At 42.6% G+C, this 23,957-nt stretch overlaps 1 protein-coding gene across 4 annotated transcripts in view; it reads right to left on the bottom strand.

Moving 5' to 3' along the window:
* Nucleotides 1-23,957, bottom strand: part of ZFYVE26 (zinc finger FYVE-type containing 26) — a 62,487-nt gene that overhangs the window by 19,440 nt on the left and 19,090 nt on the right. For 2 of the 4 annotated variants that reach the window (XM_044436106.1, XM_044436107.1), the window contains 21 exons: nt 23,235-23,324; nt 21,636-21,707; nt 21,032-21,180; nt 19,940-20,138; nt 17,240-17,506; nt 16,842-16,952; nt 16,270-16,437; nt 15,572-15,799; nt 15,004-15,109; nt 12,923-13,662; nt 11,541-11,737; nt 10,395-10,499; nt 9,440-9,562; nt 8,477-8,653; nt 8,115-8,361; nt 7,709-7,807; nt 5,186-5,343; nt 4,805-4,974; nt 3,437-3,468; nt 1,861-1,994; nt 871-1,091 (listed from right to left, as the gene is read on the bottom strand). In XM_044436106.1, coding sequence (XP_044292041.1) covers nt 871-1,091; nt 1,861-1,994; nt 3,437-3,468; nt 4,805-4,974; nt 5,186-5,343; nt 7,709-7,807; nt 8,115-8,361; nt 8,477-8,653; nt 9,440-9,562; nt 10,395-10,499; nt 11,541-11,737; nt 12,923-13,662; nt 15,004-15,109; nt 15,572-15,799; nt 16,270-16,437; nt 16,842-16,952; nt 17,240-17,506; nt 19,940-20,138; nt 21,032-21,180; nt 21,636-21,707; nt 23,235-23,324 — 3,793 coding nt within the window. The remainder of the gene's footprint in view (nt 1-870; nt 1,092-1,860; nt 1,995-3,436; nt 3,469-4,804; nt 4,975-5,185; nt 5,344-7,708; nt 7,808-8,114; nt 8,362-8,476; nt 8,654-9,439; nt 9,563-10,394; nt 10,500-11,540; nt 11,738-12,922; nt 13,663-15,003; nt 15,110-15,571; nt 15,800-16,269; nt 16,438-16,841; nt 16,953-17,239; nt 17,507-19,939; nt 20,139-21,031; nt 21,181-21,635; nt 21,708-23,234; nt 23,325-23,957) is intronic. The other 2 variants (XM_044436109.1, XM_044436108.1) reach the window with 2 other exon arrangements.

Below are 23,957 nucleotides of genomic sequence, written 5' to 3'. Positions count from 1 at the left end.
CTTGTGAGCTTTACTATGTGGAAGTTAGTTCTTCACTGAACTAACAACACTTTCCAGCGAAATGGCAGTCTTAGTTCATTACAGCAAAACCAAAGCAGAACAATCAGCATCCTAGGCCACCTTACAAACTTTACATATTATCATCACTAATGCTTTATGGACTAGTGTCTATTTCATCAGATCCACAAATTGTTAGACTAAGTGGGCAGGTACACAGAGGGGTCTGCACTCCATTCCTGCTACTTATAAGCTGGCTGTTTACACAAACAGGCTGGGGTGGTTAATTGCAATGAAATCTACTACAAGTGGACAACAGACAACAGGCAGGCTGTCCAGCAGGTTTACATGAAAACATGCTCTAATCTGCCCCATAAAAGGCTATTGTGAGTGCTTACCTGCAAGTAATCCACATATGCAAAAGCAGCAGAAAAGTGTATCGGGGCAATATAAGGTGGTCTACCCACTGTAGCCAAAGAAGAGGCAGACACAGCCCAACAGTGAGGCGAATCTATGCTAGATGGCAGCAATGCTCCATCACACCATTTCCTGAACCTCCAGCAAAGGCAAAGAGCCTCATTTTTTTCTTTTTTTATAATTAAACAAAAGAAAAGTGTGTCAGCCCAGAAGCAAAGCCCACTATATATCTACATTTCTTAAAACTGGCTAGGTAACAGTACTCTTTCCAGTGAACTGTTTCTTGGTACAAATGTAACATGGATGTGCCATCTTCATTCTCACAACTCCCAAAATCCTGGCTGAGGACTCTGGAGTTCATAGCTGAACATCTTTGAAGGGCACCTGGCTGGCACAGACCATGGGTATCCTTGACTATGGGGTAAAGGCATCCTTGCAGAACTGGTGTCAATTTACCTGTCACAAAGAGCTAGATCTTGACTCCTTCCGGTTTTAACAAACATCATTTTGGCACTGAAAAGCAGCTGTTTCATGATGTCCATGAGGAGGCCAGCATCCACTTCGGGGTTTGTCAGGCCTTGGGACAACCTGCAGCAATGTTCTATCAACTGATGACCACAGGCTGTGCTGTCTGAATGCAGATTGAAGATAGCAATACACAAGGATGCACTGGGAGCCTGATTATTAAAAGAGGAAAGGAATGAAAAGTCAGATGCAGCCATGGCTCTACCCCTAGCAGGCTGGAGCTAAGGGACTCTGCCTGTTAGAAGGCACCTAAGTCGAGAGACCAAGCACAAGGAGATGAACCCAAAACCATCTTCTTTCCTATAAAACTAAGAAGCAAAAATGAAGAGATTGGCAACCTTGAATTCCTGCATGAGCACACAGTAAATACAAATAGTTTACATGCTATCTGATGGGGTTACAGCTAGGGCATTTATTTGCTACGAGATCTGGAAAGAATGATCCAAAGACAAAGGGGCCACCAGATTCAAAGTCCTGCTGGGTTTTCTCCAGCAGGGCAGAGGCTGGGAGGAGGCAGCTCAAGGGAAAATATGTACACTCCATTTCAAAGACTTCCCTAATCCCCTCCCAGAATGCCCCTCTTTTTGCCAGTACCACCATTAGAGTTCTGATGGCAGAGTGGTAAGTGGAACAGTGGTTTCCATGTCTGTGACAAGGAGGCCTGGGAAAGGGAACTTCCCTCTCTGCCCACAAACCTCCATCTCTGTGAGTGGAAAGACGATCTGTTAAATTGTATGGTCCCTGGGAGTGATGGCACTGCGGCTGCAGCAGTCAGTTTCCAAAAGTTCAGGAACATCACTTGGCTCTCTCCCCACCTGTCAGGGATTCTCTTCCACAACATCATTTTAACTCTTCTTTCCTGCATGCCCTGCTTCTGTATACAAGAGTCTTTCGTTTCCCACTTAAAAAGCATTAATGTACCTGTTCATAATAGAACTCGCCATACACAATTTCATTCTCTTCCTCCCTCAAAGAAAGAAGCCACTCAAGTTCCGTCATCTTTGGTACTTGCACTGCTGCAGAAAAATCTAAGCCTCCATCCTCCGAGGCCTCTGCTACCATGGGAAGAAGAAATAAGCAAAGAAGAGTTCAGGACAAAAAGCCACTTTCTGCAAACAGCTCGGCAACACTTGTGGAAGAAGCACTTTGAGAATGGAATAAAATACTTGTAGCACCTTGGACTACATATCCTACGCATTGAAAGTTGGAAATATTCTACTTCTTATGGTGAGATATTTCAATTCTAAAAATGCACTCCGTTTCTTAAAAATCTCATATCACCTTTGTGCTTTGCACTCCCCATACAACCATGGAGGGTGGGAGGACTAGAAGGGATAAGTGCTCAAGCTTCTAAAGAGCTTTGCTTGTGTTTTTTTTAATGACTACTACTTTGATTTCACTGATCTAATGACTGAAGTGCTACTGGTTGTTATTTTTCTTGAGGCATTTTATTGTAACATTTTATTATTTTATTGTTACCCACTTTGAAACAGATATAAGGCTATAATCTGTATTGGAGGAATTAGCTGTTTGGAAGGGTAACAAGGATTTCCACCATAAGGGCTCCTTGACCCATGCCCAAAGCAGCATGTGTTGCTTTCCTAAGCTTGCAATACTTTTCAGGAAGTAGCTCATGGGTCCTCAAAGTACGGCCCGTGGGCCAGATCCGGCCCACCACAATGCTTTACCTGGCCTCAGAGCTTTAGGACTCACTTCGAGAAAATGATCTCCGAGCGAGTCCAAAAGCTCTGAGCCGGCACAGGCGTACTCAGTGGGGAGATGGCCACAATAGCGGTTGTGCTCGTGCAGGGACAACGGGCATGATTGCGGTTGTGCTTGGGGGGAGGGGGGAGACAGCCGTGATCGCACCTGCCTTCCCTGCACAAGCGCAACCACGATCGCGCCTGCCTTCCCTACACAAGCGCAACCGCGATCGCGCCTGCCTTCCCTGCATGAGCATGATCACGCCCGTCTTCCCTCCCACCAGCACCATTGCAGACACTGTAGCTATGTCCGTTAAATATGGACATGCTCCTCCCCACCTCATCTTGGGCTTCTGCTGCAGCCCAAGCGAGCAGAACAAACAGTTTTTAATTTTTAATTATTTTTTACATTTTTAATTAATTTTAATAAATTTTAATAAATTTTAATGTGCAGCGTGCATAGGAATTCATTCATATTTTTTTCAAACTAAAGTCTGCCCCCACCAACAGTCTGAGGGACAGTGAACTGGCCCCCTGTTTAAAAAGTCTGAGGACCCCTGAGGTAGGTGGTCCAGTAAGACCAAATATTCTCCCCTGTGTTCTTCCCAGAGATTAGGCCTTGCAGCAGCACAGACTAGAAAGCTGGTCCCACTTAGCATTTACTGGCATTTCAAGTGCCCTCAGACTTTCCTATTACCTTCTCTGCATTGCCTGAAACTGTATACTAAGAGCCAGGTTAGAGATCCATGACCTTAGCCTTATTACATGCAAAAACAAAAAGTTGTTTTCCTCACCTTCAGTTTGATCCTGCTGCCCTTCTTTTAAACTATAAAGAAGGAAAAGAAAGGAGGCTACTTCGTAACCATTTAACATGCTTGGAAAAGTTAATTTGACCACAACAGTGTATACATTTCCAGAATATTAGCTAACAGAAACATCTACTTTTGCTATGCTTACTACATAAATATACAGTAAGTTACTTGTTTCCCTTTGCTAAGTAAGAATTCTTGTTAAGAGGAAGCAAGCACTGAAATAACAGCCTGCTGGTCATTCATTTTATTCCCCAATTTATGCTGCCTTTAGATCTATTTGAGCTGACAGCCACTGCAAAGACTCTTCTCATAAAAGATAGGATGTAAAAGTTTTAAATGAATAAAAAATGAGTAGCAAGGTTCTATCCCCATGATCAATGGCCTCACAAGAATTCCAAAGGGCCAGTTCTCCTAGCTTGCCATACTCTTAAACACCGCCACTTTTCCTTTGCTGTATACCCAAATTTGCTGGTCAGAGCCAATTCTTCCTAAGCCAACCTATGAATGTGCTGCTCTGTGCCACCAAGTCATCTCTGACTTACAGTGACGCTATGAATAGGTGCCCCCCAAAACACCTGTCCTTCATAATGCTGCTTAAGTCTTGTAAACTCAAGGCTGTGGCTTCCTTTATGGAATCAATCCATTTCGTATTTAGCTGCTGTCATTTTAATCTTCTTCTGCTTTTGACTCTCCCTAACGTGATTATCTTCTCCAACGAGTCCTACCTTCCCAGAATGTTCCCAAAGTATGACAGGCTTTTTTGGTCATTTTTGCTTTCAGGGAAAGTTCTGATCTGACCTGATCTGGGACCCACTTATTTGTCTTCCTAACAGCAGTGAATGTGAAGCAGCCTCCGAAAGAAGCAAAAGCAACTGCACTATACAAAGTCAGAGTGTGTGTCATGGCAACTATGTTCTAATTAGAGCAAAGACAACCATGATAAACAACTTCATTGCGTAACAAATAGTTATGTCCAACATCTTTCAGCTCATGTGCACAGCATCACTAGGAAATTCACCAATGTGTTTTCTTCCATATGCACTGCTATTCGCATTATTGCCAAGAAACCAAATGGGCTACTGATGCTTGAACATGGCCAGGTGATGCATGGCTCTTGCCACTGAGTGACTGAATAATCAGGGCCTACTGAATGAAAATTAGTTGCAGATCTTTGGGAACTATGGTATTACAAAGACAGACAAAAATGTCAACCAGCTAAGATACTTAAACACCAAAAGAACCCTCTAATTAAAAACTAAATAATTTTAAGTGGAAATGATCCATACAGTAATGCCTAAATATTCCACTCAGTACAGATACATTAAGAATGAAGAAAGACTCTTTACACACATTTCTGTATCCTGGGGTGTTTCAGGTGACTCCTCCTTGTGGTGGTAACTGTAGCACTGGTCACACACCCGAGCCGGGTTTTCCCGACAATTTTCCACCACCATTTTCTTGCTGGAACAGGAGCTGCACACTAGCCTCCCACAACGTCTACAGTGATGCCGCCTATTAAACTGAGACACAAAGAAGGAAGTTCAAATGAGCAATGGTATTTCAGCGGTTATATTTACTCCAGTAAAATAACCTGAACTCTGGATCTTTTCATTAAAGAGAGAAACATGGCTGACTAAAATTCTGGACAGGATGGCAGAGGCCACTGCAAGTACAATCCCTGTTCAAGAGCTCCAACTGTATGACCCAAGAACAGTCCTGATGTTTCCGTACCATAGTAAAATGTTCAGTTTTGCAAACCATGCAAGTGGCTTCAGTTTCATCAGGAATCCACTGCTGTTTTGGAGGGGGCTTCTCTGGTGGCACGAACTCTTGAAGGGACACAGTTTGCTGTAGGCTTTTCTCCACTGGACTGGGTGACTGTGATGTATCTAACAACAGAAAGAAAACCAAATGAGTGGAGAACTGAATTACTGCTGGCCTATAATGACAACATCATGCACAATACGTTCTCACGTCAGCGCTAACTGACTGAGAAGATGGTCTGCTGGAACAGTTTCCATCAACTAGAGTCACACATCCCGACCTTGTAGACCTCAAGGAAGTGGACCTTACATGCATGCAGTCCACTTACTGTTGAAGAAAAGCCCACATCAGTTACACTGGAGCGAACTGGGTTAATTTTTTCCCATACCACAAAATAGATTTTGTATGGTAAACTCCACGGATAACTTGCCCAGAGTGACTTTTTTGTTCATTTGTTTTACACACACGTACTGGGACTTGAACCAGAAGCAATAAACAGTAAATGGTAACACTGCCCTCTTCCATGTTATCTAGCTCAGATTCCTAGGGAAAGGCACAAAACACCCAGAAATGCTTGTTTCTAAAAAGAGGCAGGGCAGTGGTGCTCCACAGCCCCACTTCCTTCCAGGATGTTTCTGCTTGTTTCAGGGTGCCTCTGGAAGTGCTAAAACATCATTGTGCAAGCAGCAGGGCCAGTCTGCCCAACACAATGGGTGGGGACAACAGCACTCTGCTGGACTCTGCCTTTTTGTTTACAGCTGTATTAACTTTGATAAATATAAGAAGTAACATAGAGGCAGAAGCAAACACTTTTATAGAGTAAGCTCTCGGGGCATAAGCTTAGTTGGAACAACTAAGATGTATGACAGGAAGCTGCTGCTTTAACTATGATCCCTTTGATTTTGTAAGCTGCCTGGGGACTTTTTAAAGTAATTGGCGGCATACAAATGAAAATATAAATAAATATTATACTGCCACTGGGGGGCGGACTTAACATTCTTAGTGAACTTCTGCTATTTCTAAGCAGGAGAGCAGAGATAATGGAGGCTCTAACACACTTATTATTCCTTGCAGCATGTAGACCATATAGCCGCTTATTGTAGCAGCAGAGAGAGCTGACTCCAGGAAATGGAACTCTAGTACATATACTTCCAAATATGGGTTCCACTATCTCCCCCAGCAGAATCTGTATGAAGTATTTGTATACGTATGTATGTATTTATTTAGAGTATTTGTATGCTGTCTTTTCACAGAGCCTCAGGACAGCTTACATAAATAAGAAGAATAAAATAAAACATAATACAAATAAAATCCAGATCCACCCTGGCTGCAGATTAAAACCTATATAAGCCAATGTTAAAAGTTATTAAAATATTGTTGAAATAAAAAGGTCTTAGCCTGGCACCGAAAAACAAATAATGACGGCGCCAGGTGGACCTCTCTGGGGAGCGCATGTATGTAGTTACTTCTTGTTCCTATCTTTTATCTAGGTGCTTAGAATCATCAGGCCAATGTGAGCATCATTTCTAAGAGTAATGGCACAGAAGGAGCTGAGAGCCAGTGTGGTGTAGTGGTTAAGAGTGTGGGGCTGGGACTCAGGAGACCCGGGTTCTAGTCTGCACCTGGCCATGGAGCTAACTGGGTGGGGCTTTGGATCAGTTGCAGCCTCGCAGCCCAACCTCCCTCACAGGGTCGTTGTTGTGAGGATCAGATTGAGAGGGGAGCCAGAATTATGTAAGCCAACTTGAGTTCCTTGAAAAGAAAATGGTGAGATAGAATAAGTAAATAGGAGCTGGAGATGATGGGTGAATAACCCTTTTCGTACCACCCTTCCTACTCTGCCACAGAATAAGCACTGCATAGCAGCAATGAGGAGATAACAACAACCAGCACTGTCTGTACTTAGAAACAGACTTCATGAAGGAGAAGGGAGTCTTAATTCAGGGACTCTCCAGGCAGACTCTGGGCTAGTGCGTATATCACCTGACAACTTCTTCAGTACTGCAAAATACTCATACCATGGGTCAAAAGAACCTTCTCTTTTGCATTTATGTGTTGCAGGTAGCTCTAATAACAGAATTTTTTTTCTAATAAGGAGTTTATGGCTAGCCAACTGCTCGCTCTAGAAAGCAAACAAAACCTGATATGCTCTTCTCATGCCCACATACCATTAGCTTTTCATGAATGCTAACAATGCAGACATTAAGATTAAGTGCCAGCTCTCCAGCTTTGGACCTCCAAAAGATGTCCGTACATGAGCAAGGCACCATGGATATCTACTGATCAACCAATCTTTTATTATTCTACTCCTCCAAGATAACAGGGGCACCATATCAAACATTCTGTTCATAATTTCTTCAAATACTGTAAAGCAAAAATAGTATCTTAAATGCTTCTTAAATTTAGCAAGAGCAGATGACACCACAGAAGAATAAGGACCAGAAAAATACAGGTATCACAACAGAATCTGGACAGTAAACCTTCTCTCACCGGTAGAACTAGCTGGAAATTTTTCTACTGATTCCGATTTGGGCAAGGTGTCAGGCTCAGTTCCTCGATAAAGGCTCTCTTGAATCTGAATCACAGAATCTAAGACAAGAGAAAAGAGCAGTTCTGATACTGGTGAACCACTTCTATTTGCAGAGCAGATTAGAACAGTCCTTTCACATGAGTGCATAAAAATAGAATGGAAAGAGGAAAAATGGGGCAGCACAGAGGCTTTTAAGTCACCCCATTAGCCATTAGCTCATTTCGCAGAAGCCGTGACAAGAACAATGTTTTGGTGGCGGCACCTGTCTGCGTTCCAACTCTGTCCTGCAGGCTGAGTATGTGTGACACTTGGTGAAAGAACACATGGAACCCCTTTGCTGACTGGAGATTTCTGAAAAACAGTCACCTGATCTCTTCTCTTTTAATGAGAAAGGAAATTCGAGGGCTTTGCCGGCATACTTGCAGAGCAAAGCATCAATGTCTTCCACCGTGAACCCTATCTCTTGTCCAACCAAGAGCTGGTGCACTGTCTGTATGGCTACTGCTGCCCAATCCACCTTCATGTTCATCAGGAGCTGTTCCAGCATGAGCATCGGCTTGCAGGACAGGTGAGAGTAGCTGGCACGGTAAGGCTCGGGAAGAGTCAGTAACACCTTGGATACAGGAGAGACAGGGCTGCCATTAGCCGAGAGAAGACCCGGAGACCACACAGATGAGCAATGAGAAAGACTCGTGTGGCACGTCCTCAAGAATGCCACCCCTGCTTACCTTTGATCCTATGTAAAGAGCCTGGATTTCATTGTGGCGCATAATCGTTAGGTGCTTATAAAAGTAAGTTGTAAGATAATCCGCGAGAAAATGAGAAGCTGCCAAGCCAGGATGTTTGTCAAGACACTGCTCACTTATGGTAAGCTGAATATCAGGATCATCTATTCTCTGCAACAGCTGCAAAGAAGTTAAATCAAAATGAAATGCTCAGCTCATTCGGATAACAATGAACTGTGCTGTCGCACAGTCGTACTGCCTTTCCTGGACAGGCACTTTAAACACCTTGCTTGTACTGCCCAGACTCCACCTCCTTCCAAGCCCCATAGTGCCATCTCAAGCAGGCTGCTTCACATCACTGCTGTCTCCTTGAAGCTGGCGTCCCCCAGATGTACTAGACTGCAACCCTCGGCATACACCCAGCTAACAGTATCAGGAGCCCTTCTTGGTAATGGCACCCTCTCTCTGGAACAGCCTGCCATGCACTGTGCAATACAGTAATTTAACTGAAGTTCAAACACCACTTGGAAACAGTTGTCTACATACACTTTTCCTGGCTTGTAATGGACTATGACACTGTTCCATTTTATTACTGTGTCTGTTGAAATGTTAGTTATTACATTGTTCCCATATTTGGAATACATAGAATAGTTTTATAATACTTGCATTATGTATATATTGAGAGTCACTTAGGTTATTGAGATAAATTGCATAAATAAAGTTCAGGAGATGCTTTTGTGTGACCAGGAGCCATAAGTGTGAAAAACTTCTGGGCATATGCTTCCTATGTGTTTAAACATACACTGATCTGTCCATTGATGTGGCTCAGCACAAAGACACCTGCAGAACACAGGAACTTACCTTCCTCCCATGAATTAATTATGAAAGACTTGGTGATACAGCATATGCATCCTTTATCTCAAAGCAATTTTGGATAGATAAAAATCAGAAAACCAAAATGGTTACCTGCAGGGCCTTTTCCATATCACCCTTCTCCAACAAATGAAGAAGGTGCTCTTGATGAAGGCTGATCAGATGTTCTCTTGGAACAGAATATAAATTACCCCATTCTTCACATAATTCATAATCCTAGGATAAAGACAAACAACTCTTCCTTGGAGATTTGTCATTCAGATACTATAGAAAGGCTTAAAGAACTTCTTGAAAATTTAATCTGCTTATTAAAAAGGTAAAGGTTTCCCCTTGACATTAAGTCCAGTCATGCCAGACTCTAGGGGGCAATGCTCATCTCTGTTTCCTAGCCGAGGGAGCCAGTGTTTGTCCGCAGACAGTCTCCATGGTCATGTGGCTGGCATGACTAAACACTGAAGTGCATGGAATGCTGTTACCTGCCCACCAAAGTGGTACCTTTTTATCTACCTGCATTTGCATGCTTTCGAACTGCAAGGTTGGCAGCTGCTGGGACGGAGCAACGGGAACTCACCCCGTTGTGCAGATTCGAACCGGCGACCTTTCAATCTTCCAGCCCAGCAGCACAGTGGTTTAAACCACTGCGCCACCTGCAGTCCCAATCTGCTTATTAAGCAAGAACAAATCCACTTATTAAGCAAGAACAGTGTAGTCCTGCAGACATTTTGACCTTTCATTTCCATCACCTCTCTCCATTAGCTATCTTAGCTAGGGCTGATGGGAACTGTAGGCAGAAACTCTTATGGTAGAAAAAAAAAATTAATACTCTATTGGCAAGGAAAGAATACAGAGAGAAGATACAGCCCCTTTTAATCATGGGTATATCAGAGAAAGCCAGTATTGTGTGCTTTCAGCTAGACAGCTAACTAGCCAGTCTTTACTGGAAATAAGATGATGGATTAAATGAAGCTGTTTAATATTTAAAGCAAAATTTAAGGATTCCACAGGCAGAAATTTCTGTGAAAAAAGTGAGACAAAACCAGTGTCCTACCTTTGCTTCCAGAATAATCTCTATAATAGCCTGGGAATCTTCAGTGCAGGCTCTTTTCAGGTCCTGCCAGTCATGCCATGCTGGCACCTCTTGCAGACTTAGAATCTGACAAAATAAAAGCAAATGCAACTGAATAATTAATTCAGCCATTTCCTTCTTTTTTAAGAAATAAGGCCAGAACTAAACAAGCTATTCCAAGAATTAATCTCAATTAGAAATGAGCTGCTCTCAAAAGAACAGAAATCCCTATTTCCACTTTTATACAACACCATCAGTGTATAAACACAATTCAGAATACAAGAAAAAGGGACGTTCCCATCCCAATACTATATATACTAAATTTGAGTGCAACAGAGACAAGGAAGGGAAGGGAGGGGACGGGAGGGATCATCTTATGACATCTGTTACTACAGAAATGCCATGCTTCCTACCAATTTTACATTGTCTTGTCAAGGAAAAAACCAAGTCAGCAGACAGTCCCATGAAAAGTACTCTTGAAAAATCAATTCTACATCTTCCACAAATCCCAGCAGAACAAACAACTCTATGGGATACTATCATTTTACTAATGCAAATTATTATTTGTCAAAGCAAAACCAAAACAAAAACAAAACAAAACGACCTAAGAGGCCAATGCAGTAAGTTTTTCAGTTTTAAGAACTGAGCTGTCCCAACAGTTGTCAAAGTTAATGCAGGCAAAATGGTGTTCACCTCTTCAGAATAAATGTTAGGCTGTTGAAGAACATTTATTACAAACAGTGCATAGATAAAATCAGATACACACTTACAAGCAAAATCATTTTAAGTTTCTTAACCTTATAATCTCAGGCATGCTTATCTGATAGTTCAATTGATATCAATGAAATTTGCCTCCCAATAATTCTATTTTGCATCTTTCTACTCTCCAAAGACCATAAAATGGCCTATATCTATAAGAAATACTGGTAAAAACCTGCTGCAAAGTTTGGTAAAATTATTTCCACTGTCTTCTCAAAAACAGAGCACAGAAGTACATCAGGAGAATCCAAAACCACAATTTAAATACTTCTCAAAATCAAGGCAGGTATAATTCATGGAGAAGGCTATCTCTATATTCAGCAAGCATTATGAAGAAACTTTCTGCCCCTAATAAAACAGCTTGGGTACCTTTTGATAAACCTGAAGCTCTCTTGTTTTGCTCTGCAGATCGGATCTGAGTTCTTCAGACACTTCAGGGTCACAGGCACAATAGGCTAAGATTTCCAGACAAGCTTCCAAGGGCCACCTATCTAAACAGCGCAAGGCCAATCTGCTTCTCAGCATGGCATCTCTCACTTGGAAAAGGTACTGCCAACCTTCCTCCTCTGGAAAGGAAGTAACATTTACAGATACGATGATGCCCAGTCTGAGTGTGTTCTAAATGTACAAGGTTAACCAGAGTACTGGATAATGAGACACAGAAGGGGATGGCCACAACATGACTGAAACCACAGAAAGCATCCAGAAACCAAGTGAGCTGCAGTAGTTAGACTGTTGACCTGGGATACATGACATCCAAATTCTAGTCCAGCTCAGTCATGAAACTGACTGAGTGACCTTGGGCCAGCCATAGACTCTCAGTCTAACAGGAATGTTATGAGGATTAAATGGAAAAGAAGGACTATGTAAGCCACCTTGGGCTCCTTCCAAAACGAAAAATGGTCTATACTGAACTAGATGGATCAGTTGCTCTCCAGGATTCTGCACAGAAGTCTTTTCTAGACATACCTGGAGCTCAAAGGAATTGAACCTGGACCTTTCGCACGCAAAGCAGTGCTCTGCCACTAACTTACAGCCTTTCCCTTCTCTGTGGCCTTCCTGCCTGTCCGTCCCTTTTATAAGTCAATAATTCAAGAAATAGTCATTTCAAACCTTCAGAAAAACTTTTCCATTTATACTTTATCCCCTGGGCATCATGCCTCAACTAGGGATGTCAGAGAAAACTGCAGTGGAGTCTGATGAGTTTGGATTTCTATGAATCCAGCCAATGGATTCTGCAGTAGACTGTTTTTTCCTGAACTGCATGGATTCTGCAGTCTTGGAGCCAGCCACTTTTACTTTCCATAATTCCATGAAAATTTTGTCATAGAAAAATATTCCCCAAAAAATACTGACTGAAAATGCACATTTCCTTACATTCTCTAAAGTGTGAAAATGCACAGTTTAGTGGGATTTGCATATTTGAGCAAGTGATTTTCATATTTTGGAAGACCCAGTTTGCACAATAGCATATAAATGAATCTGCACAAAATCTTTTTCCAGCAATGAGCAGCTGATGGAAGGAAAGGTGACTGACAATCCATGAAACGTAAATAGAATAGCTCTAACAAAGACCGTATGTCCTTAGCCTTAATAGACCCTCTTCTCCTGCATCTATACCTACATGAGCCCAAGTTTTAGAATTGATGCATCGGCAGCAGTTCAACAGATTTTCCTCCAAAATTTAGTAGATCAAATTCCCATTTTCCAGCCCAAGTATCAACTGTAAAAGAAGAATCATTCCTTTTTACCATCAGCAGTGGCACAGCTCAGCACAGCATCTCGCACAGTGATTAGCTCGTCCGTATCCTGACTGTAGAGATCCAAGACCTTCAGGGCTCTGGACCAGTCCCCCGCAGTGAGCGCGTGCTCAAAAACCTCCGTTAACACCTCGACTGCTGTGTCAGAATGCAGTCCCAGGAAAAGCAAGGAGACGTAAGACTTGCCACAAAGTCCACTAGCCAAGCCATTTCCTTCATCCTGAGGATCCTGCAGGGGCTCAGACATGACAAGAAGGAAGTTCTCCAGCAGTGGGAACCCCTTTAGCAGGGCTTCACATTCCTTGGAAATTTGCTCAATAGACAAGGGTGCTTCCCGCTTGCCTCGGAACTCCATCCATGACAGGCTCTGTCTGGGTGTTTTCTGAACCTTTGTTGCATTGAGGCAAGCCATGGCAGCTGTCAGTTTTGACTGAGACTTCAGGAAATTGAGGGTGGACGCTGTGAGCATATGCTGGTTCTGGTCAGGCAGGGGTGGTACGGTGTGGCTAGGAGGGTCCCCAGAGTCCATGGCCAGATTGTGGACTGGCACTTCAACATCAGGCAGACAATGATACGCATGCAGATGTGCGAGGCTGCTGATGTTGGTCAAAAGTGACCTGGTCTGGCTGTGTTGCCTGGCATTGCACAGCAGCAATGCCTTACAACAACAGTCAATGATCACCTGCTGCACATTCAGCTTCAGCTCTTCTTTGGCCAGCAACGAAGACAACCTGCAGGATTGAGAAGGAGAATGTGCAATAAATGTAAGTTTATACTATGAACTGTTCGATACATGGTTAAATGGCAAACTCACTCAACAGAGACTGGCAAGAAATCACAGCTTCCTGATGAGCTGGGTATTTATTTTATTTATTCCTTTTTTTGTTGGGTCAAATGTACACGGCATATTCACACTTATGTTTTGCGAGGTACCTCAGAACATCTTGAACAGAATGTGTGAAGAAGCCCAGTTATATCCAGTGTTCCTCGTCTCTTTTATATGGCAATAATGAAGCCACTCTGGCTTACAACAGTAGCTCCTCTATAAACAGGGACACCACAGCTGTGCAGCTTAGCTGTGATCTAACTAAACTAGAATTTCTAAGAACATCCTTGACTCTTGCTCTGCATTTGCTTCCTTCAGCTAGGAAATAACTACTTCAAGCATTTTCAAAAATGGATTTCTAAAAATAAATGAAGCTACTGAGAGAGAGCCCCCACAGCTGGTGCTAACAAGCAACTGAAGTGAGACTTTAACATTTGTGCTAATTGTGCTGGCAGCAAGTTATGTTCTGGAAAGTTAGCGGACATTTCAATGCTCAAGGGAAATCATAAAGCTTATAAACAGGATGAGCTACACATTCTAGCAACATCCTGAAGGCTCCTTGGATGGTGCCATCTCAGATTTCAGGAATGGCAGTGGTGGTGACGATGTTGAAAAATTTTCTTTTAAGTTTAAAAGGTATTTACACACAGAACACCAGCAGGTCAGGTAAACATCCAGGCTCTTCTCCTTAATGTGCTAGAAAGAACACAGGAAGGACTCTACCACTTGATTTTGCTGAACAAGCAGCTTGTTTTGTGTTGTTCATATAGAAGCAGGCATGCATATTCAGTTGCAAACCCCATTTGAGCATTTTCTGCCGTAGCTCCACAGTATACAGGATAGACCTTGGGGAATACTCTGGGTTTAACTAAAGCTGTCTAGCATTAATGCAAAGAACTTGCTGGCCTTACTTCCCAATTCCAAATGTCCATTTCGTACTAAAAGATGCACAGGATATTTCATTTTTGTGAAGCCAACCAATGAATCTCACAATAGTCACTGACCTCCCAAATTGAAACTTATGTCAGTGGAAGAGAAGATTGGTATAAATTTCACAAAGCCAACTACAGCGAGTACTCCCAAAGTCCTTTAACAGTAGTCAGAGGCTTGGTGACAGCAGAATATTTCTTAAGCAGCACTTCAGATACAATCTAAACATATATCAACTTAAAAGAATAAAACAGAAAATCAGATTCCTACACAGACATGTTCTCATATCACAACATCTATGTCTAAAAAATGTTACCTGTCAGGAAGAACTTGTTTCTCAAACAAAAGTTGGGATAGCAAATGTGAAGGTGTCTGTTGTAGTAATATGAAAGGATTTCCCACACGTACTTCTGCAGATTGATCTAGAATGAAAGAAAAACATTGGAAAATGTTTATGTATTGTTTGGAGTTGATTCCATGTTATGCATCTGAAATCCACCTTCTAAAGATAGTGCCGTGCTGTAAACTTGCCATGATCTTCTTAATTTCAACTGCACAGACAACAATTTGTTGTGTCTTCTGCAACCTAGTGCTCTCTAAAAGTTTTGAACTACAATTTACAGCATTCCTGATCAGCTGATGGAACCTGACATACAAAACACCTGGTGGGGACCAGCTGTGGGAGGACTACTTTAGTAAAACTTTACTACAAACAGCTGATCGGTCTGATACAAATACAGAAAAAAATTCCTACAAATATGGGTGCAAATAAGTTTGCTCATTTTAATTCCTCATTAAGATATTGTTTTCCCCCATTAGAAGACAGTGGAAGACTCTTGAATTCAAGCCTGGATTAGCTTGTTTAGTGGTGCAGAATCTTTTACCTAGTTCTGGAGTAAGACTTCGGAGGACAATGGCAGCCAGCCTGTTGAGGTAATCAAAGAACCTCTGCACATAGGCATTTGGCACAGAACTCTCCTGCATGGTTTCAGCATGTTGGTCCAAGGTTCTCAGCAAAAGTTTTATTTCTTTATAAACTGGATGTGCTTCTACTTCTGCAGGTTTCAAAGAAGCCTGTTCTACTAATGAGGCAAGTAAATTCCCTTTGGAATCTATTAAAACAAAAAAGTTAGAGATTAAATGTTCCATCATTCTAGCACACAAATAACTTTTTTTCCTTAGCAAAATTACACCTTTCCATTCCAGCACACTATCATGTTACAGCAGTCTGTTCTATGTAATCTGACACTCTTTCCATCAGTGGGAGAAAACTTTCAAATACTATACAAATAAGCATGAAGACATTTTAACAGGGAAGCATTAAGTAAATTGTGGGGATAATATTCTGTTTTTTTAAATCCAGTGTCAATGCATCTTACTAAGCAGCACTGGAAATATTATATCATGAAGTTCTAGAATCTATAAGTATTAATTATGTTCATTAGAAATGTTAGAGTTATTTTCTTTGAGATCCTACTTATAAATAACCAAATTTGGGCATTAAACTTAAAAACATCCACAGTTAGAAGCAAAAAAAAATCAAAATTGTGAAGAAATTTATTACCAAATGCACATAACTTACCAGAAGCATCTTCCACATGTTCCAGTTTTTGCAGAATTTGGTCAAAACACTGTGATAAAACTATCTGATTAGTAATACAGTTCTCAGTGAGAGCAGGATAGCAACTCTGCAGCAGATCAGCAATGCTGCAATGGAAGTGACTACTTATTTTCTCACTGGAGATTTCTGCTGGGAAACAAAAGAAAACATCCATCAATATCAAAGCTCAATGCCATTTTAAATACTAAGCAAGTATGCAAAAGCACATAAGGACAACCAAATGCTGAATGGAGTCAATGCAGCATAAAGACACCTCCTTTATATTGAGTAAGCCCATTGGTGTATCCAATCCATGCCATCTACTTTGAAGATGCAAATCCTAAAATCAGTCACAGGGTAAAGCAATCTAATAAAACAGTTACTGAGAAGGAGCAGCAAGCACTGAATGTCAAACATGGAGGATCTCCTAATGAGGAAAGTCTTCATTCAATAGAAGGCAAATAAAATGTGGTTCAAATGAGCGTCCGAGAAGCATCCCTGAAAATGGTTCCCCAAGGTGTGAATGAACTCATAAAGTAAAGCAAAGAATTTACCTGATTTAGGGTGTCCTTGTGATATATTGACAATTTTACTTATTTGTTGAAGAACTGCTGGGAAACCTCTCATGCCCTCAGGGCACTGCAGAACAGAATCAAATCTTCGGCCTGTGATCAGATGCAGAAGGCAAAGTGAAGAAGAGAAATGGAGGGCAAGAGAACTGCATTGACACAATTATGCACAGCTATGGTTGACATGGTCATCTTACCGTGAAATCCTATGCAAGTCTAATCAGAAAAAAAGGCATACGGTGTATCAATTGCCCCAGCCAACCATGCTGGTTGGGGCATGCTGGGAGTTGTAGGCCTTTTTTTCTGTTTTTACTTGCCTTTAGGTACTTTCCATGCCACACATTTTTTAAGACTACTTAACTGAACAGAGGAGGGAAGCTTACCCTTCATTTCAAGGCTGTTATGCAACCTTCTCTCTGCTGTTTCTAAGAGCTGCTTGCACGTTTTCCACAAGTGGCACTGAGTAGATGCCAAGTCAAAAATGACCATTGCGGCGGGGCAGAGGCCTTCCAGGACGTTGTTCAGGGGGTCGCTAGGCTCCAGCTGAATGCTGCTGGCCCAGAAATTCTCTTGGAGCATAGGGACAACAAGACCTTCAGAAGGGGCAAGCAGCTTATCGGTAACGTCTGAGATGGAGTAAAACACCATACCTTGGGAAAGAACAAGAAAAGGTTGTATGAAATGTAAAAAGCAACACAGTTGTGCAATCCCAGAGAAGTCAGACCTCCCTTGGCTTCACTTTGTTTCAGGCCAGTTCTGTGAAAGTGCTGCTTTAATGCCTGGTGTGGTTTTGGAGGACAGAGTAGCTGCTTATTGTTGTGCTGTTTCTGGTACCAAAAGGGAACACTTTCTTGCAAATATAATCGCTTGGATTCAGAAGCACCTTGTGTGAGCAGAAAGTCACTTCTACTTGCGTGACGCAGCACCATGGAATTCCTCTGATATCTCTGTCCTTCTGCAGAACTGGCACGTAGTGTATGCTATCCTAGAATTTCCACTGAACATCAGAAGCAGATTTTGTGGGGACACAGGACAGTAACGGGAAGGGAAGAGCCAGGAAAGGCCTGTTATGGAGCAGAGTTTCATCCAATCTACTCTGGGCCCAACATCTTCATTCTTTGACCATGCATCTCTACACACATACTGCTATCAGGAAAATGTGAGGGTAAGAAGATCACAGCAGACAAACTATGCTATAACCAAAAGCATCCAATGCAATTTAAATAAAGTCATTTTATACTGAATTCTCACAAACACTCCTGGAACAGTTTAGGGCAAGCTGGTGCCCCCCTCCCCAAGATGCTTGGGACTACAACTCTAAGTCCCACCCAGCATGTCCAAAGGCCAGAGATTGTGGGAGTTATACTGCACAACTTCTGGAGGGCACCAGATTGCTTATCATGACCCTAAAGTTTATCTATGGCAATTCATTGCTTAATGACTCAAGGTGTGGGGTGCAAGATCTAACCATTTCCTATAGGCCTGCAAAACCTGCATCACATTAAAGGCTAATAATATTAAAGGCATCAACCATGGCTTGTGACCTGCAAGGTGCTTGCTATAACCAGGTCTAGGCAGCCAGCAAAAGCAATAAAGTGGGAGTGAGGATGGGGACTGTTGCTTGAGTTTGTTTTTATATAGCTTGTATTCAGCTTGCAGAGATAAATTAAAGCATGTTTCACAAGAAAATACTATTTCAGACTGCATTAATAAAAGCATCACTTCCAAATCATATGTAGTGTTAGTTCTAGTCAGCACTGACTAGGACTCTTTCCGAGTACTGCATTCAGTTCTGGGCACCACAGTTTAAGAAAGATGCAAGGAAACCGAAAAAAGTTCAGAGGAAGGCAACAAAAATGATCAAGGGATTAAAAACAAAGCCCTATGAAGAGAGACTGGAAGAACTGATTATGTTAACCTTGAGAAGAAAAGATTGAGGGGACAAATGATAGCACTCTTCAAGTATGTGAAAAGTTGTATTGCAGAAGAGAACCAGGGCCACTTCTCAATAACCTTAAGTGCAGGACACAGAATAATGATCATTTATATCCCACCATTCTTCTTGCAAGGAACTCAAGATAACTGACAAGGTTCTCCTCTCCATTGTATCCTAACAAGAACCCTGTGGAGTAAAGCTAAGAGTCCATGGTTGACCCAAAGTCATCAAGTTTGCTCCATAGTAAAGTGCAGTCTAGAACCTGGATCACTTGAATTCTAGCCCAGTTCCCTGAACTGCTATACCATACAAACTCTCAAGTTACTGGACTCAAATTACAGGGAGCGACAGGAACGGGCTCAAGTGACAGGAAGCTGGATTTCAGTGAACATCAGGAAAAACTTCCTGACTGTCCGAGCAAGAAAACAATGGAGCCAGTTCCCTAAGGTGAGCCCCCTAACACTGGAGGCATTCAGGATGCGATTCATTAGGGATGCTTTAACTTGGAGACGTGCAGTGGGCAGGAGCTGGAGCCCAATGTCCTTTCTATGATTACCGAGGAAGAGTGGTAAATGACTCACCCCAGTTCAGTGCATCTACTAATCCAATACCAGGCCCATTATTTTGGCACCTGGGACAAAGAATTCTATCAAGAAAGAATCTTACTATCCCTGGTCGTAAAGTTACAACAACTAAGCAACATTTTGCTGCCCCTTCCATTGCCTGAAGCAACCATTTCACCCTGACTAATGGTAGGGCTGGCCCTGCCCCCACCCATGCACCACAAACACTGACTGGACTCCCGCAGCCTGCCAGGCCACGGTGGGTGGGGGTGGCTTAGTGTCATCTGAGCCCTTCCTTTTTCCATGGGGTGCCTTGTAGAAGAAGCTGGTGTGGTGGCTTAGCATGTTGTGCCAACCTGGGCATCATATGCACTCCATGCGTGGCAGCAGGGCTTGCCAGACCAGGCCACGACTCATGCAGAGTTAGCATGACCAACAGCAGGCTAAGCTAAACCCTTCCCTTTGATGCGACAGCGTTCTGTATCCACACACCTTGTCTTTGCTCCTAGCTTTCATTAACCGCTGTGGCGTGACCCCCGTCAGTCCTAGATTCCAACTTTTACAAGCAGAGATCAGGTTGTTACCTGCGGCTGCTGCATTCCCTATAGCCTTTAGGGTAGAATGGCCACTGCCAGGCTGTTTGAGGTGTCCGGATCCTTCACATGACTGATGTTCAATCTTGTGTTCCACTTTTGCCAGCTCGCTGATCACTTCTTGGTAACGCTCCAAGAAAATTAACTCACCATAGGAAGCAGAAGTCTCCAAATGAAACATAATAGCCACCTGTCATTGTGGATTAAGAGGCAACATAGATTTATCATGTAAGAAGCATTTTATCAGTATTTAGGTATTTTTTACAGAGAACAAGAATGAGCAATCCAAACCCTATCGGAAAGCTGTTTTAAGAGGTCCCATGGAAGTACACATCCAAAGCTTTGACTGAACGACTAATATCAGTTAAACAATTTAGTATTTATGTCTTACAGGTGTATAAATACTCCCAAGTTCAACTTTCTGAGATGAGGGAAATACAAACTAAAGAGAATATTGCCCTGCATGGATATAGAAGGCTAAGTAGACCCCTAAAATGTCATACAGAAAAGGTCTACCATAAACTGTTAATCTCCTGAACACTCAGTTAATCCATACTAGGTTTAGATTCGCGCTCCGGATAGCAGTGCACCTTTCCATAGAAGCCCGAGACCCTCCTTGGGTTTCCACAGTATGGATCAGGCCCTCTGTACTATGTCCATACTTCTCACTGGGCTTTACTTAGCAGAGGTGGCAGGCATGTAGGGAGAGGGGCCAGCTAGCACAGTCTTCCATCTTCACATGTGCTTAACACACACAGAGTGGCTAGGAACTATGGAAGATTAATTCCTGTGGTTTCCTGGCCAGGTCATGGATGCATGGTCACTTCCAGAGATTGCAGCCATTACCAAAATAATAGGCCTGTTTGCATATCAGAGCAAAGTCTGTCTAAGCCTCAGATAGTCTCTGCTGCCTGCGTTTGCACAATATGACAAGCCAGAGCAAGCCAAGCACCCATGGGTACCATGCAGAAATGGCGCCTGTGGGCAACTAGCATTAACTGCCAGTCCCCACGGGCAAATTAAGCCACGCTAGGCTGTTGCATTATGTGAACCAGGTCAGTGTCTTGCCATGATCACAGTTACCTGATGAGCTTCTATGTAGTTTCCCCTCAAGATACAGGAAACAAGAAGAGACTCTGGAGGAGAAAGCATCATCGGGATGAGGAGGTTCCTTTGAGGCTTTCTCCTATATTCTACTTCACTCCAGTCAGATAGTGAACTAGCACTTCCTTCTAAAAAAGAAACAAAAACAAGGAGGAAAGAAAAACAAAGGAAAGGAAGCCAAGTAGATACAGAAGTTAGCAGGAACAAATGTCATCTCAAAGAGGGAAGTTTATGCCAAGTACTGTCATTATCAGGAGGCTGAAGAACACATGGAAGTGTGCGCATTTTTAAAAAATTACTTAATTTTTAAAGTGCATTTGTCACCATTCAGCACTGTTGCTCCCAAGGTGGCTAACAACCAACCAAAATATTAACAATATCAATATCTGCACCACTAAGTCACTGCAGCAGAAAAAAATCAAAACCCCAGCCAAAAAGAAATCTATAAACAATTGTTATATATTTCTTTTTATAAACACCAAAAGCACAAAAGACCAGGCACTGGGTAAGCTGCCCCAGTACCAGTGGGTGGCGGAAGAATGGTCATTCTACTGGCAGGAAGGGATGGAGAAAACTTTTATACCTGATGTGCTGGTGATACTTAATTCACTGCTTGTGCTTTCCACCAAGGACTCTGAGATGCCTTTCTTGCAAACTGAAGCAGAAAAGAAAAGAGATACTGAAGAAGGGTGTGAGGCTTCCATGACCATGGTTCATGATTATCCAGAGGCCTCCAAAGCTACTGTATTTTAACTTTTTAGATGTTCAGGTAATTAACAGCCCATTCCCAACTTTTATCCAGGTAAGACTTTTGGGGTCTGCCCATCCTTCTACAGCCATACAAAGCAATCAAGAGCTATTCTGGGGACAAAGGAGAGTGAGAAGATCCTTAGATGGAAGTTACTGCTAAAAAGAGAGGAAGCCCTTTGGATTGATAGCCAGGGCTGGAGTAAGTATAAAGAATCAGCTGAAAAGCACTTGCATGTGAGGATGCTCTGCAGCAAGTAGAACTTCAAAGTCCCCACCATCATACAGAAGCTACACGCAGCATTGCCAGGCAGATTCAATGCTGACTTCTAGACCAAGCACAGGTAGGCACAGGAATAGGGGGCAAAATACTCTGAAAGCATCATGCCTGCCAAACAAGCAAGGACTTTTTGGCAATCTTAATGCAGGCTATCAGCAGACGAGATATTTCAAGAAATGTGGGAATGGTAACTGCTGCTCCAAGGAGGATTTTCCTGTCTCATAGTTTATTATGCACTTGATTTTTTTTAAAGATGTGTCACAAACTTATACATGAATGTGTCAATCTAACTGAGCATGCAATTAACGTGGCCAGTACCCAAATTATATTTTACCCACTGCAGTAATAGAATACAACCGCTCTGCTTATTTTTAGGAAGAAGTAAGGCCATCTCTAAGAAAAACTGAAGGAAATTTGGCTGCAGGAGATGAAAGTCTAAAAGATTTAAAACTCAGTGAAGCAGAATATGCGGAAAGAAACAACCAGGCTTGGGCCACAGTAATTGTGCTAACAGTTGGCAGGAATGAAACAAGCTCCTTCTTAACCACCTGCAGCCTGTACTATAAACAGTATAACTCATTTATGCTACTGATTAGCAGCACTGGAAAGGATGGGAGCATTCTTCTTATGGGGCTGGTTAGAGGAGACTGACTTTTGCTTCCCAAAGTTTTTATCCACATGGGGATCACGTAGCCAGTGTGGCACCGTGGTTAGAGGGTTAGCCAGCCTGGTACTCAGGAGATCCAGGCTCTAGTTCCCAATTGGCCATGAACATTCGCTAATGCTCAGCCTAAGCTACTTCAGAGTTACTATAAGGAAAATACAGAGGAGGAAGGGAATTATATAGAGCACCTTGGGTTGCTTGCAGAGAAGCAGGCAGGACAGAAATATATCATCGTAATAAATAAAATCGACCTGTTCTCCACCTATTTTGCTGACTCTATCTTTGGACCCAACCCTGAAGTGAGCACTGAAAGCTGCAGAGTCTGTTTTCTCACAATGACAATTAGAGATGCTTGACTTAGGCTCCAGTTATAGGCCAGGAGGGGCCACAGCCCTGTAAATCATCAGTCTGTTCCAGATAGGAGGTTCTGAAATGTGAGCCAAACCAGCACTGAGGGTGTTGTACGCTGCTTTGATTTTTCACCACTTTACCTGGCTTTTGCCTTTGAGATTGACTCTGCCTCTTCAAGTTGGACTCTCCGGTTAAATCAGAGGACATTCTGTTAGGAGCATGGGGGCTGCCTGAAAGCATAGCATTCAGTGATAACGTTAAGCATTTACTATTATTTAACTCATGGCACATCACTGATGAAAGCAACATAAGAAACTAGAGATGTAGAAGGTAGAAGCTCCCATCCTACTAGTTCCTATGTTAATGCCCTTAAAGCAAGGGTCTACACCAAGGATACATGGTTACCCCACTAGGTTATGCTGTACAAACTGACAGCCTATGGCTTCACTAGGCAGAACGCAGGGTATTTCACAGAATTGAGAGAGGATTCATGGCAGATAAAACTAGGGCCACAAAGAACAGGCAAAAAGGGGTTTCTGTCATGGCCTTCACAAAAGACTGCTAAAATTATGGGGAATAGAAGTCCAAATAGTGGTGCAGAGCTGGGCTACACTGGAGGAGGCCATGCCTGTAACATCACCTGCAGCTTCCCTTTCTGTAGCAGAAGCACAGATGGCTCCCTTTATACAATGCAGGCAAGGCAAAGCAGTCAAATGTCATCATGACTCAGGCTTGGGCCACAAACAGGATCTTTATGGCCGCTGCTGCTTCTCCACTGAAGTCATTTGTTCTCTCGCTGCAACATGCAAGCACCTCTTCCACCCAGGCTCTTGCAGATCTGAGTGGACAGAAGCATCAAACCT

Source organism: Varanus komodoensis, unplaced genomic scaffold (assembly GCF_004798865.1).
Source record: "Varanus komodoensis strain SLA01 unplaced genomic scaffold, ASM479886v1 scaffold3, whole genome shotgun sequence".
NCBI classification, from domain to species: domain Eukaryota; kingdom Metazoa; phylum Chordata; class Lepidosauria; order Squamata; family Varanidae; genus Varanus; species Varanus komodoensis.
This window is presented reverse-complemented; position numbering and strand designations above follow the sequence as displayed.